This window comes from Eptatretus burgeri, chromosome 2 (genome assembly GCF_056783735.1).
Source record: "Eptatretus burgeri isolate ZD-2024b chromosome 2, Ebu_testis_v1, whole genome shotgun sequence".
NCBI lineage: Eukaryota > Metazoa > Chordata > Myxini > Myxiniformes > Myxinidae > Eptatretus > Eptatretus burgeri.
In genome coordinates this window covers 159,639,921-159,653,419 of record NC_140962.1, presented here as the reverse complement: position 1 = coordinate 159,653,419, position 13,499 = coordinate 159,639,921, and the positions used below count along the sequence as shown (strand labels likewise).

At 42.7% G+C, this 13,499-nt stretch overlaps 1 protein-coding gene across 5 annotated transcripts in view; it reads right to left on the bottom strand.

The window, feature by feature from the left end:
- LOC147033711 (non-structural maintenance of chromosomes element 3 homolog) overlaps positions 1–13,499 on the bottom strand; it is a 48,661-nt gene that overhangs the window by 3,812 nt on the left and 31,350 nt on the right. For 4 of the 5 annotated variants that reach the window (XM_085871851.1, XM_085871852.1, XM_085871853.1 and 1 more), the window contains 5 exons: positions 12,732–12,802; positions 9,152–9,194; positions 8,984–9,046; positions 252–366; positions 11–111 (listed from right to left, as the gene is read on the bottom strand). In XM_085871851.1, coding sequence (XP_085727977.1) covers positions 22–111; positions 252–366; positions 8,984–9,046; positions 9,152–9,194; positions 12,732–12,802 — 382 coding nt within the window. In that variant the 3' untranslated portion in view covers positions 11–21. Of the gene's footprint in view, positions 1–10; positions 122–251; positions 367–8,983; positions 9,047–9,151; positions 9,195–12,731; positions 12,803–13,499 lie in introns of all 5 variants that reach the window. The other variant, XR_015055610.1, reaches the window with a different exon arrangement.

Genomic DNA, 13,499 nt, shown 5'->3' with positions numbered 1-13,499 from the left:
GCAGCTGTACCTTGTGAACGATCATTCTTGCTCTGGTGTTTGAGTTGCAGATCCAGTGTGGTTCATTGCATCTTTATACTGTAACCAATCCTGAGGTGTGTTACCGAACATCTTCACACACCTCAGGGCAAAAAAGTCAGACAACAAACTCTGCATCCCCCCTCTCCACCCCTGTGTTTAACAAACATGGTGTGTGAGGGGTAAGGGATGTAGAGGAGCACAATAATGAATGTGAAAAGAAACAGCCTGACCTTACTGACAAAGTCCAGGATTCTCAGTTTGGACGTTTCAGTGAATGCTCGACTACCCCAGCTGAACTTGTACTCAGGCACATCTGTGTGCAAAGTTTTTGTGTGCTCCAGGTACCTGAAAACAAGCAGCATTGTGGGGATCGAGCCATTAAAGCATCCGATTGTTAACGTGCATTCAAACAAATGCCTGCATGTTTAACAGAGCCACTATGCGAGTCACGAGCTCATTAAGGCTGGATATTAAACTGAGCCGCCATGTTAGCCGTGACGCTCAGGCCTGGGTATTTAACAGAGCCACCACACTAGGCACAGGGGCTTTGGCCTGGATGTTTAACAGAGCCACCACACTAGGCACAGGGGCTTTGGCCTGGATGTTTAACAGAGCCACTATGTGAGTCACGAGCTCATTAAGGCTGGATATTAAACTGAGCCGCCATGTTAGCCGTGACGCCCAGGCCTGGGCATTTAACAGAGCCACCAGACTAGGCACAGGGGCTTTGGCCTGGATGTTTAACAGAGCCACCAGACTAGGCACAGGGGCTTCGGCCTCGATGTCTAACTGAGCCACCATATTAGTGACGAGGCTGTTTGTTCAATCTGTAGGATATCCTCCAGCTGTGATATACGGTGTGCCATTATCCCACTCGGTTTCAAGCCAGTGTTTCAAAGGATCCCACTCCTAAAGTCATATCTTTATCCCACTCCCATACATAAAACCATGGTAGGATTGGGTTGTGGGGGTGGTATTACACATATTGGGAACTTGGATGACATCAAAACCAGAAATGGAATTCAATGACAAGACCACCACCACACCCCAACTTGATATTGAAATTTCCATTGAGCAGGTAGTGAAATCCATCCACCCATCTTGTCTCGTAGCCTCAAGGCCCTGGGGTAGAACAATTGCATAATTTGCAAGACAAAGCAAAGCACTTAGTCTGGGTCTCCATGCCACTTGTCTTTGGAAAGGGAACAGGAATCTGTAATTTGTTCAAGGTGGTGGCGAGAACTCACTGACTCTTCATGAACACACCATGGGATCTTTAAGATCCACCAATGACAGGTCCTCCGGCTTCATATCCTTCTGATGAATGGTGGACACTCATTGATGCCTCGTCCTGCCTGCGAAACACCAGGATGGTAGTTTATAGCCGAGTCAGGATCAAGCCCAGGCTACGTAGCTCAGAGGAAACTTTGCATATACCTCGAGGCTCTCCTGCCAATCTGATCGATCATTAGGAAGGTGGAAAAGGTATAGAGCAGAAGACCGTGGTACATTTTTGATGGATTGCCCAAAAGCTGTTCAAATTCCTCACTCAAAGGATTTGCACATTCTCCATGAACTTCAGGTCTCCTTGTAATGTAGTTACATACACGACATGTTACAAGCTTCTCCATGTGCCTCAGATTTAGGAGGCGGGGGAGTCGTTAAGACCATAACATCCCTGATGAGCTTAGTATGTGGGGTTCAGATGCAGGCAGGCTGCAGACCCTGGACCAGCTTTGCCAACAACGCACCCTATTGATTTGTGGTGCAGTTTAAACGGACAGGTCCATGTAGTTGGGACCGTCGTGCTGAATACACCATTTAAATCAGTAATGTGTCTGGGTCAGTCTGTTTGGTAGGTTGTCAGGATGTCCTTCAGGTATGCATGCTCACCTCCAAGCTGTCTTACTTGGGTTTGAATCCCGACCCAGCTATAAACTGCCACCCCGGTGTTTCATCGGCAGGGTGATTTACTGTGTGCCATCCCTCGGATGGACGTTAAACTGGATGTTCTGTCTGCCGGGATTAGTCGGTGGATGTTAAAGATCCCACGGTGTCATTCACAAAGAGGAGGCGAGCTATCGCCAGCACCCTTAACAAATTACAAATTCCTGCTCGAACTTACACAGGGCCTTGCATGGGCGGCACAGCTGTGCCATCAACCAATGATGCTACCCCGCAGCCTTGTGCTGCTTACGGAAGAAGAACTCTGTTTGGCATTTCCATCACGATGATGGAACGAATCCTCAGTTTAAATACCGAACTCAATGTTTCTATCTATTCGCCATTTGCACCAACAGTCTCATGTCAATACACGCTACTCCTGCTGAAATAGCTTCAATCATAAAATTAAAATGTTCAGCTTTTCACAAATGAAGATTGTGATGTAATCGAGGATGACAGTTCCCTGTGCAAGGTCAAGACGAGGCATCCACGGACGTCACCCAGGTCCATCGAAAGGAGTTTACAGAAATGAGATCCATGTGAGGGCCCTATGGTCAATTGGTCACCGGATCACACCACAGGGGAATGACGAGTCGAACGGAGCAAGAGGAAATAGTTGTTATTCCAAGAGGGATTTATTGTAATAAAACAAATTAATGTGTATTAGGGGGCGTGGGAATTCCATGGATTAACTCGAAGGGCCTTCTTCAACGTCACCAGATATGCCTCCACCCACATGATTGCATCATTATACATACTTTCACTAAGTTTGATTTCAATCCCTGAAAACAGATTCAAAAAATTAAATAGCTCTGGCTGCCAGACCATGCGTCTGATCTGGTTGAAATTTAAAATGTATGTTCCCCTTCACGACTACATCATAATTGTGAAGTTTCGCGTCGATTCAAGAGGTTCAAGAGAAAGGATTCTAAAAAGATTTTCGTTCAATCCAATATGGCTGCCAGACCATGTGACCTACTGATTATTCGTGAACAACCTGGTGTCCCCAAGGTTTGGGGAACATGAGGGTGAAGTTTCCCCTCAATCTGTCAAACCGTTGTGGAGAAGAAGACTTTTAAAGGTTTATTTTTCAAAAAAATTATAGCTGCCAAACCATGTGACCTATGATGTCATAGGTGGAGAACCTTTTGTTCCTCATGGATAGGCGATCATACCTGTAGAGTTTCGCCTCGATCTGTTCAGCTGTTTCGGAGAAGATTTTTGAAGGTTTTTATGTTAAAAACAATATGGCTGCCAAACCACGTGTATGATGACATCATCAAAAACTTTCCCCGCATACAATTTCGCCCAAGATGACCCTCAAAAATTTGCATGCTGATCGGATAAAGCGCTGTGACATATGACATCATAAAAAAATTAAAAAATCACACTTGTTTCCCATGGGGAGTACGTCACATGCGCCAAGTTTCAATTTTTTCCATGCAGCGGTTTCGGAGATGGAGGTTTTTCCCCCTTTTTTCCAACATGGCTGCCACACCAGGTGACCGATGATGTCATAATTATCATTAATACAATCTACATGAGTAGTCGCACGTATGGTGAAAATTTTGTGTCTTTCGGACAAGCGGTTTGAGAGAAAATTAGCATGGACCTACGTGTGTATATGCAGACGGACGGACAATACGAAAACATCATGCCTCCGACGTCTTCATCAACGGAGGCATAAAAAAACTGGGTACGGGCTTGGGAATCTCACAGAATATAGACCCTTCGAGGTTTGGGAATCCTTCATGTGAAAACCTATGAATAAAAACATTAAACTCTGATCAAATGAAGGGAGTCTCGGCCTCTGGAAAGCAAAAACAACTAGAAAGCATCCCAAAATACAAAGCCCGTCCACAGCTGCTTTGTAAAAAAAAATTAATGAATTACATTTTATTCATTAGTGTTCTCCATATTCTCATAATAATGGTGTTGGAAATTTAACGACAAAAGCTTCAATGAAGAAAAGGTTTTGGCCTGGGGGCGCAGGTACACGCACACGAACGCGGCTGCGCGGGGGACGGGCTGATGATCTGATGAGACACACAAGCCGATAATCACAAGGCTTAATGGAAGAACGTCGACGAAAGCTTTTATTTATTTATTTTTTAGTTTTGGTGAGGTCGCTTGATTAAAATTTAAAACTATCAATTACAAATACCGTGTAGCTTATACCAAAATCAGTCCGGATGGAATACCTGAATGAAACAAAATCTCGGATAAAGGGACACAGACTCCTTACAAGTTCGAGCCCTGTGTCTGTGCAGCTGCACTGAGCAGCTGGAATGTGCGCTGTGAAGAATAAAGTGTGCACCTCCTCCGGTGAGAAAGATGATCGCCTCGCACAGAGACCGGGATCTCCACCGAGGCGAGAAGGTGCGACCCTGTCTCGGTGAAATAACAAAATAAAACTCCAGAAAATAATCTCAAATCAAGAAAGCTGGAGTGTCGGGGAGAAGGAAATCATCCTCCATCGAGAAGTATGTATTCGACGTATTCATGTATGTATTCCATGTATTCCATGACGACGAAGTATGTATTCCATGTATTCGACGCTTGAACATCGGGGGATTCGTGGCGGGGGAGCAACGTTTATGGACCGGCTGAAGCACACGAAAAATTGGCCATCAGAGCAGAGACGGTTCCATCTCATAAATCTGAAAGAGTAGCGTCAACGATCCACAGATTCCTGAGAAACACTAGAATAACGAAAACTAGGACGGCACTCAGTAGAGCGCATACCTCCACCAGGCTGAACAGTTTGTTATTGTCACCTACCTACACAAGTACTTCGGGGTAGAAGAGGGCCACAAAATATGTCACAAACCAATTACCAAACAATATCTGTGCAGAACGAGGCTGAGGCTGAAAACGTACCTCTCCCCAAGAAACAAAATCAAAGCCATAAACCAACTGGCAATATCACTGTTCCAACACAGCTGCGGAATAGTAAACTGGCCACAATCAGAAACTAACTAGAACGGCACTCGGTAGAGCACGTACCTCCGCCAGGCTGAACGTTTACATTTTATATCCCACCGATAGGCTGGATCTGAATCCGGACCTTAACCAAAATCGAATCGGCTTGTTCTTGTCACCGAACCTACTCGTCCACCTCCACTACTGGTCAAAAGTTTAAGAACACCCCCATTTTCCAGTTTGTACTGAAATTTAAGCAGTTCAAGTCCAGTGAATAACCTGAAATGGTACAAAGCTAAGCGGTAAACTGCCAGAGCTTAAAAAAAAGTTTAGGGTTCCAAAAACTGAAAAATAATGTAAATTTCAGAGTTGTTAAAAAAGGCCCTTTTCAGGGAACAAGTAATGGGTTAGCAACTGCAGCTGTTCTGCAGCAATGGAAGTAAATTAAGCCTTGAAAATTGATGCAAACAATTCCTCCAGGTGTCCCAACTTTTGTTGATTAGTAACAAATCCTGTCTATAAAAGCAATGTTGGAACAGACTGTGTAGCTACACCCTCTAAAGCAGTATTTGGACAATATTGCACTGCAGGAAGTAGTATATTGCTATCATAATGGCAAGAAAAAGACAATTAACAAAGGAAGACAGACAGACCATTATAACCCTTAAAAGCGTAGGTCTTTCCTTTAGAGAAATTGCAAAGCAAGCCAAGTTGTCAGTGAGTACAGTTTCCTACACCATCAAACGGCACTTGGAAACTGGAAGAAACTACAGGAAGAGGTCTGGCAGACGCAAAAGCACAACACAATCAGAAGACAAGTTTCTGAGAGTCCACAGCTTGCGTGATGGGCGGCTCACAGGACAGCATCTTCAAGCACAGTTTAACACTGGTCGCAGTAAGGAAGACTCAGTTTCAACTGTGAGGAGAAGACTTCGAGCTGCAGGTTTGACAGGTCGAGTGGCAGTAAGAAAGCCATTGCTAAGATGACAAAATAAGAAAAAAGAGGCTTGCCTGGGCCATGAAGCACCGCCAGTGAACTACTGAAAACTGGAAGCAGGTCTTAAACCGGTGAATCAAAGTTTGAAATCTTCGGTTCATCACGCAGGATTTTTGTACGACGTCGAGGAGGCGAAAGGATGGTTCCTCAGTGTGTGACACCAACTGTCAAACATGGAGGAGGAAGCGTGATGATCTGGGACTCTTTTGCTGGATCCAGAGTCAGCGACTTGCACAGAGTGACTGGCACCCTGAACCAAAAGGGAGACCACAGCATTTTGCAGCGCCATGCAATACCCTCTGGTCTACGCCTAGTTGGTCAGGAGTTCATCCTACAGCAAGTTAACGACCCAAAACATACCTCCAGGCAATGTCAGAACTACCTTAGAAGAAAAGAACAAGACGGTAGGCTTCAAATCATGGAATGGCCAGCACAGTCTCCAGACTTAAACCCCATCGAGCTGGTTTGGGATGAACTGGACAGAAGGGTGAAAAAGCAAAGGAACCTACAAGTGCAACACATTTGTGGGAACTTCTGCAACAGTGTTGGGAAGAACTTTCCGAACAATATTTGATTTCCATTGTAGAAAGAATGCCACAAGTATGTTCGGCTGTTATATCTGCAAAAGGTGGCTACTTTGATGTGTCAAAAATTTAGATTAAATTTTGTTCAACAAAACGATTCCATGATTTATTTTTTGTCTGCAATTGTTTATTTGTTCTATGCTTTAATTTCAGAATACATTGAAACATTAAACTGCTTAAATTTCAGTAAAAACTGGGAAAATGGGGGTGTTCTAAAACTTTAGACCGGTAGTGTACTTTTGTCATAACTCGTCCACAACTTTTTGAAACATCATAATACATATCGTTTTTGGCCCCGTCTCTCAACGGCGAAGAATGGCTGAGTAAATTTTAAAAAAATTATTGTATCCAGATCCAGATCTTCACCAAAATTGAACCGAGTCGTCCTGGTCACACACCCAACCTGTCCACCAAGTTCATCCAAATGTATCCACAATTTTTTGAGATATCCTACACACAAACAGGGGTGAAAACAACCTCTGACCATCGCAGATGGCAGAGGTAATCAAAAAACTAGATGTCAAAACAAGTAAACTCCTCACTACCCACAAAATGTTCGACAAAAATCAATGCATCCCGAGAATGTACCTGCCGAGATGAGGAGGCGGTGGCGGCCTTTTAGAACTCGACCAAATCAACTTGACCACATCCTCTTCAACCTCAATCTTCTCGACAAGTCTTCAAAACAGTTTTTCACCCCCATCTCAGATCATCCCCAATTCTAAACCATAATCTCTTATACCTTCATTAACCCCACCCAAATCCCTCCTCTTCCTCCTCCTCCTTCTCCTCCTCCTCCTCCTCCTCCTCCTCCTCCTCCTCCCAACTTTCCAGTTTTCCCTTCTTGGAGTTTCCTTCTGTATCAGTCTTGTCCACCCCATGCCGGCATGTTTTGCATCCTGTTTTTGTCTGTTATGTCCTGATCCGTTCACTGTACTCGCTCTTCAATGAGCTGAGACTATGTATACAAAAAAATTAGAAAACTGCACAGAGTGACAACTTTAGGATTGGCTGAGTGCGTGAAAAGTGCAACAGACTACCGGATACAATTTGTAAGCAAACACAAAGACAGCAAACCAGAGAAGGTATCCCGAACACACAGAACAAAAAAAAATTCCAAAGAGAGTTGCGAATGGAACATGTCGCACAAAAATCGAAACAGCTATGAATACAGCCCCAACAATTGTAAAAAAAACACAAAAAATATAAATGGAAATATCAACAGATATACACCAACAACTAGGAAAATGGCAAAAGAGCAGGAAGGTATAAAAAGAGTCAGACAGATTGGGAATAGACAACAAAGGCTCACTGGAATGGCTAAGAAGAGGTCAGCTCAACTCGGATGGAGAACGAATCATTATAAATGCCCAAGACCAGGGACACCACACAAATGGCTTTGAGAAGATGGCAGGACTGAGTCAATCGGAAAAAGTGTAGATTTTGCAAAGTGGAAGCAAAGTATGAGCCACCTCCTATCGGGATGGAAAAACTCATGTCAGAGCTGCTGTACACCCAAAAGCACAACGGAGTCTGTGGAGTCAAGTTGTTCAATGGAGTCACTAGCACAGCTTCAAAAATTTCAAAATCCCAGTTTCAGAAAACTCATGGGAACACGAACCAAAATCAATCACTGAAAACAAGGATGGAACGCTCACGTACGGACGAATGATCCCATCGAGCGTGAACATAGAAAACAAAGCGTTGCGACCAGATGTTGCACTTAGGTACAAAAAAGAAGAGAAGGGATTGCTAATTGTGGTGTCAGTGTGCAGTGATTTTGGCCGAAACAATACAGAAATCAAGAAAATTACCAAATACCAAGACCGGAGGATACCGTAGGATCTTTAAGGAACACCGTCTAATCTCTAATGCCAGCAGAAGGGACGCCAAGTTTAACGTCCTTTCCGAGAGAACACGCGTTAACGAATTACCCTGACGAGAGTGTATAGCTGGGTTGGGATTCAAACCTAGGCGAGACAGCGTAGAGGTGAGTGTGTACCTCTTCTCTATCTTCCGAGTAATCTACCCATTGGGAAGACGAGGAACGTCACCTCGGTTCCCACGGTGGTTAGCATACTCTTTTCTGCTTTAACTCGATTAAAGCCACTTGATACCAAGGGCGAGGTGAAATAAAGGATCAAGTTTTCTCACAGAGTCGTTCTCACAACCACAGATGAAGGTTGTAATCAGTTTCATTGAAATTGTGTGTTTAGTTTCAGAGAAGAACTTGCAAATGTTTGTGGACGGACGGACGGACTGAGGACGCACCATCCCATGAGCTCCCTGGGACCACGTTCCACCCCTGGGAATGTTACTACAAATAAACTACAGTCGGAAGCTGTCTGGGGTTCAGTGACGATCATGAGAAGAGCCCTCGGAACAAAACTGAGAACAAAAAAAACCTGACAGTTGTTCCATGAACTGTGAGCCCTTATTGAGCCTTGGGAGGACTACGTTCCTCCCTCTGAAATCCATTTAATAGATAGAGTAACAACTAACGACACATACGTACTTCTGCCTGACAAATTCCTCCGTGATGAGCTTCTTCACATCTCCGAATACAGGGTGGTAGAAGCTGAAAACGACACGTTCAAAAGCAATTAGTTAATGGCACAGAGGTGAGATGAACGGAGAGAAAGAATATGGACTGTATTCACAGGTGAACAACGAAATTGCTCACCTTGGGTCAACCCCAAACTTCTTGAGTGTAAACCACAATAATGCTGAAAAAAATTCGAACAAAGTCAATGGCACAATTGATTGAATAATTTCATCAAAAAGCCACAATAAGACTATCCACAATTTAACCAACCACCAAAAATGAACAAAAGTTTTAAACATTGGGTGGAATGGCGGAATACAGTGAACATGGAATTTGGGAATTCAAGTTACTGGGATTACTGGAGGTATGCATGCATCCTGGAATAGCTGGTGGAGTCAGATGGCTTAGAAAGCAGATGGTTCTCGACGCACCGACCTGCCTGCGATGAGATCAACACATCCTGTGCGCTTTGGCCTCGTCATAAGAGATTTCAACAATATTCAGAGTTTATCATTCCACAGAATCCAGGAGAGAAAAAGAGATGCTGGGGCACCAGCCCATAGGTGTGAGCACTATTTCCGAACTCTTGCTTTCCCAAGGAAAGACTTTGATCGATGGAGGATGCCCAGTCTGTTGCTGGCTTTGGAGATGAGGTCAGCTATGCCATGTGGTCGACTAAGCAGAGGTTGTCGCCCATGAAACTGATAAATTCAACAGACGAAATGCCTTCGTTGACCTTGAAGATCGTTCAGTGGATTAATTTTACAATTCTGATAAATGTCCTATTTAAGACGTGTCCTATTTATCACATCAGAGTCGAATCGTTTTCACATCAGCAGACATCGACTCAGTTGGTGCCCATCCGTGGGAGGAGGTACTCAGTGGCATGTGCAGTCAACTGGGCCCAACGTATCATCTTGAGGTAATCGAGCCTTCACTCACGGATGTATTTAGGTGCCGGTCACTGTTTATTTTATACTTGCCGAGTGTTTTTTTTTTTCATGTTAGACCAGCAACTCTGATGAAAAAAAGATTTCTTAAAGAAAAAAATGTTTGTTATTATTAAGAAAAGATACTTTCCATTGTTTTCTTCGAAAAATCAAAATGCAGAAGTGCTCCAGTTATACTGGAGCAGAAGCACTCTAGCAGAAGTGCTTCAAATTGTAGTCGCCAATAATTCACAACTTCCCTTTTTCCAATCATCCGTCTCCGATACTGAAGGTGGATGGAGTTGTTTTCACCCCGGTCTGTCCGTTTATTTCATGCGAAAATCGATGGTTTTTCAAGTACAGTACACACGTTGGTCATGTGCATTCTGTCAGTCTGTCTCTCTGTCTACTTGTATGTCAATCAGGCCTACAGGTCACAATTTTTGAACCGATCTTCAAGAAACTTAATGAAATGGGAGAGTTGGTCGTAAGCAAGAAGCCTATTGATATTGACATCAAAAGGTCAACATAGGCCAAAGGTCACCAACATTGTCAAATTTCTAAAATTGACAATTTTCATCCGATTGACTTGAAATTTGAAGAGGATTTGCACATCAGGTCACTGAATTCAACCACCAATTGTTTTTAAGGTCAACTCTGTTTTGGGGATTTTACAAGTATTGTTCCATGCATGACGGCTTTCTTGTTTGTTTGTTTGTTTGTTTGTTTGTTTGTTTGTGAACAGGATATCTCAAAAAGTTGTTGACGGATTTGGACTAAATTTTGTGAACAGGTTGGGTGTGTGACAAGGACAAATTGATTAAATTTGGGGGAAGATTCGAATCCAGACACAATAATTTTTTAAATGATTCTTCACCATTGAGAGATAGAGGCTGAAAGTGATATGTAGTGTGATATCTAACAAAGTTGTGGACGAGTTATGACAAAACTTGATGCATGTGTTTGTTAGATGATTAGAACAAGCTGATTCGATTTTGATTCAGGTCTGGATCCAGATTCGGCCAATTACTTGAATACAAAACGTAAACTAATTAGCCTGGCAGAGGTATGCCCTCGACCGAGTGCCCTTCTAGTTATATTTGTTATTAGTGGGGAATGCTTGCACACTGCAAGCAGAAGTAGGGGTGCATCCTACAAGAATACATCACAAATACTAGAACGGCACTCGGTAGAGTGCATACCTCCACCAGGCTGATTAGTTTACATTTTGTATCTCACTGATAGGTCGGATCTGGATTCAGACCTGAACTAAAATCGAATCAGCTTGTTCTCATGACCTAACCAGCTCATGTACCTAGTTTGGTCAGAAGTAGTCCACAACATTTTAAGATATAATGCTATATACCGTTTGTGTCCCTTTCTCTCAATGGTGAAGAATCACTTCAAAAATTCTCATATCCAGATCCAGATCTTCACCAAAATCTAATCAGTTTGTCCTTGTCACACACCCAACCTGTCCACCAAGTTTCATCTGAATCTGTCCTCAACTTTTTGAGATATCCTGCACACAATCAAACTGACAAACAAGAAAAAGATGTCGTGCAGAGCTCGATACTTGCAAAATCCCTCTCCGCAGGTTGCCATGGATACATCAAATTGTCCATTTCATTAAGATTAAAATGGACAATCTTCATCAAAGCTCAGGTCAATCGGATGAAAATTGATTTGCTGATTTTAGAAGTTTGACCTTGAGTTGACCTTTCACCTTTTGACCTCAAAAATAGTTGGTTTCCAAATTGAGTGAAGCACGATGCAATTGCTGTTTTATCTCCAAGTCAATCCGATGAAAATTGACGAGTTTTCAGATAAAAATTCATGATTTTAGAAGTTTGACCTTGAGTTGACCTTTGACCCTTTGACCTCAAAAATAGTTGCTTTCCCAATTCGCTGATGGAGCAGGCAAATCGTGTTCAACTTTCAAGTTAATAGGATGTAAATTGACGATTTTTCAGTTGAAAATCGATTTTAGATGTTTGCCCTTGAGTTGACCTTTGACCTTTTGATCTCAAAAATAGTTGGTTTCCCAATTCAGGGATGGACTATGCAATTGCTGTTTAATTTTCAAGTCAATCGGATGAAAAATGATTGAAGAAATTTGACCTCAAGAGGACATTTGACCTCAAAATCAACAGGCTTCTCAGTTGAGATGACCTCTACAACTTGGTGAAGCTTCATGACGATCAGTTTAGAATTGTGACTGTAGGTGAATAACAGACAGACAGACAGACAGAATAACAAAATCGACTGACCAATATACTTGAAAAATCTTCGATTTTGCAAGTCACAGACAAACGGACAGGGGTGAAAACATGACGTCCGTCCATCGAAGAAGGTGGAGGAAATTACATATTTGTAAGGATATCGATCGTACGAGGAGAGTTCCTGAGTTCTGCGGGAGTGGGTTTTGGGCAACAACTTTGGATTAACTCGGCACAATGCAATAAAGTCTGTTTCGACAAGGGAACAACGGAGAGAAAATATAAAATATGCATTCAGCACTAACACAACATGGCCTGCTGATGATTGTTTGAGGTCAGAATTCAATGAAAGTGTGTTAGAACAAAAGATACTTAAATATTCGAGTTTGTCGTGACAGGAGATTGATTCTTATCGCATCGACCAATCGGTAACCCATTGACGAGGATCCGTTTTTATCTCGAGAAATCACTGGAACATCATCCTATTAAAGAGGAGGTAGCATGACATGAGAGATAAACTACTTAACAGTGTTACAATGTTCATTTCCCAAGAATATTTGAAATACTTACAGCTGCTGATTACATTTCCTTTCATGAATATGATGGACAGGACGACAAGGAGCAATCCTAATTTGTCTTCACTGCAAAAGATTCACAAACGAAGATTAAAATCACGATACGACCAAAATTATTTTCACATCAAGAAAATGATGATTATAACTGACTGCACTGCACCCTGCCCATTGTGTCTGATAAAATATGATTTGGATTGACGAGTAAATGTGAAGAAAACATGATATTTAATCCCTCGATTTCTCTTACATGTGAATATAATCAATGAGTAAAGTGGAGATTAAACACGACTCAATGAGAAATCCCCTCGAAAGATTGTATTTGTGGAGCAAACTTGCAGGTAAATTAAGCATCAATTGTCAACTGGGACTGCCATGGTGGTTTTTCTCATCCAACAGGGAAACTTTCAAAACAAGTTGGGTGGTTACAAAGGTTTCACAATTAAACACGTAAACCGGAGTGTCTGATCGAAACACGTAAACCGGAGTGTCTGATCGAAACACGTAAACCGGAGTGTCTGATCGAAACACGTAAACCGGAGTGTCTGATCGAAACACGTAAACCGGAGTGTCTGATAGAAACACGTAAACCGGAGTGTCTGATCGAAACACGCAAACCGGAGTGTCTGATCGAAACACGTAAACCGGAGTGTCTGATCGAAACACGTAAACCGGAGTGTCTGATCGAAACACGTAAACCGGAGTGTCTGATCGAAACACGTAAACCGGAGTGTCTGATCGAAACACGTAAACCGGAGTGTCTGAT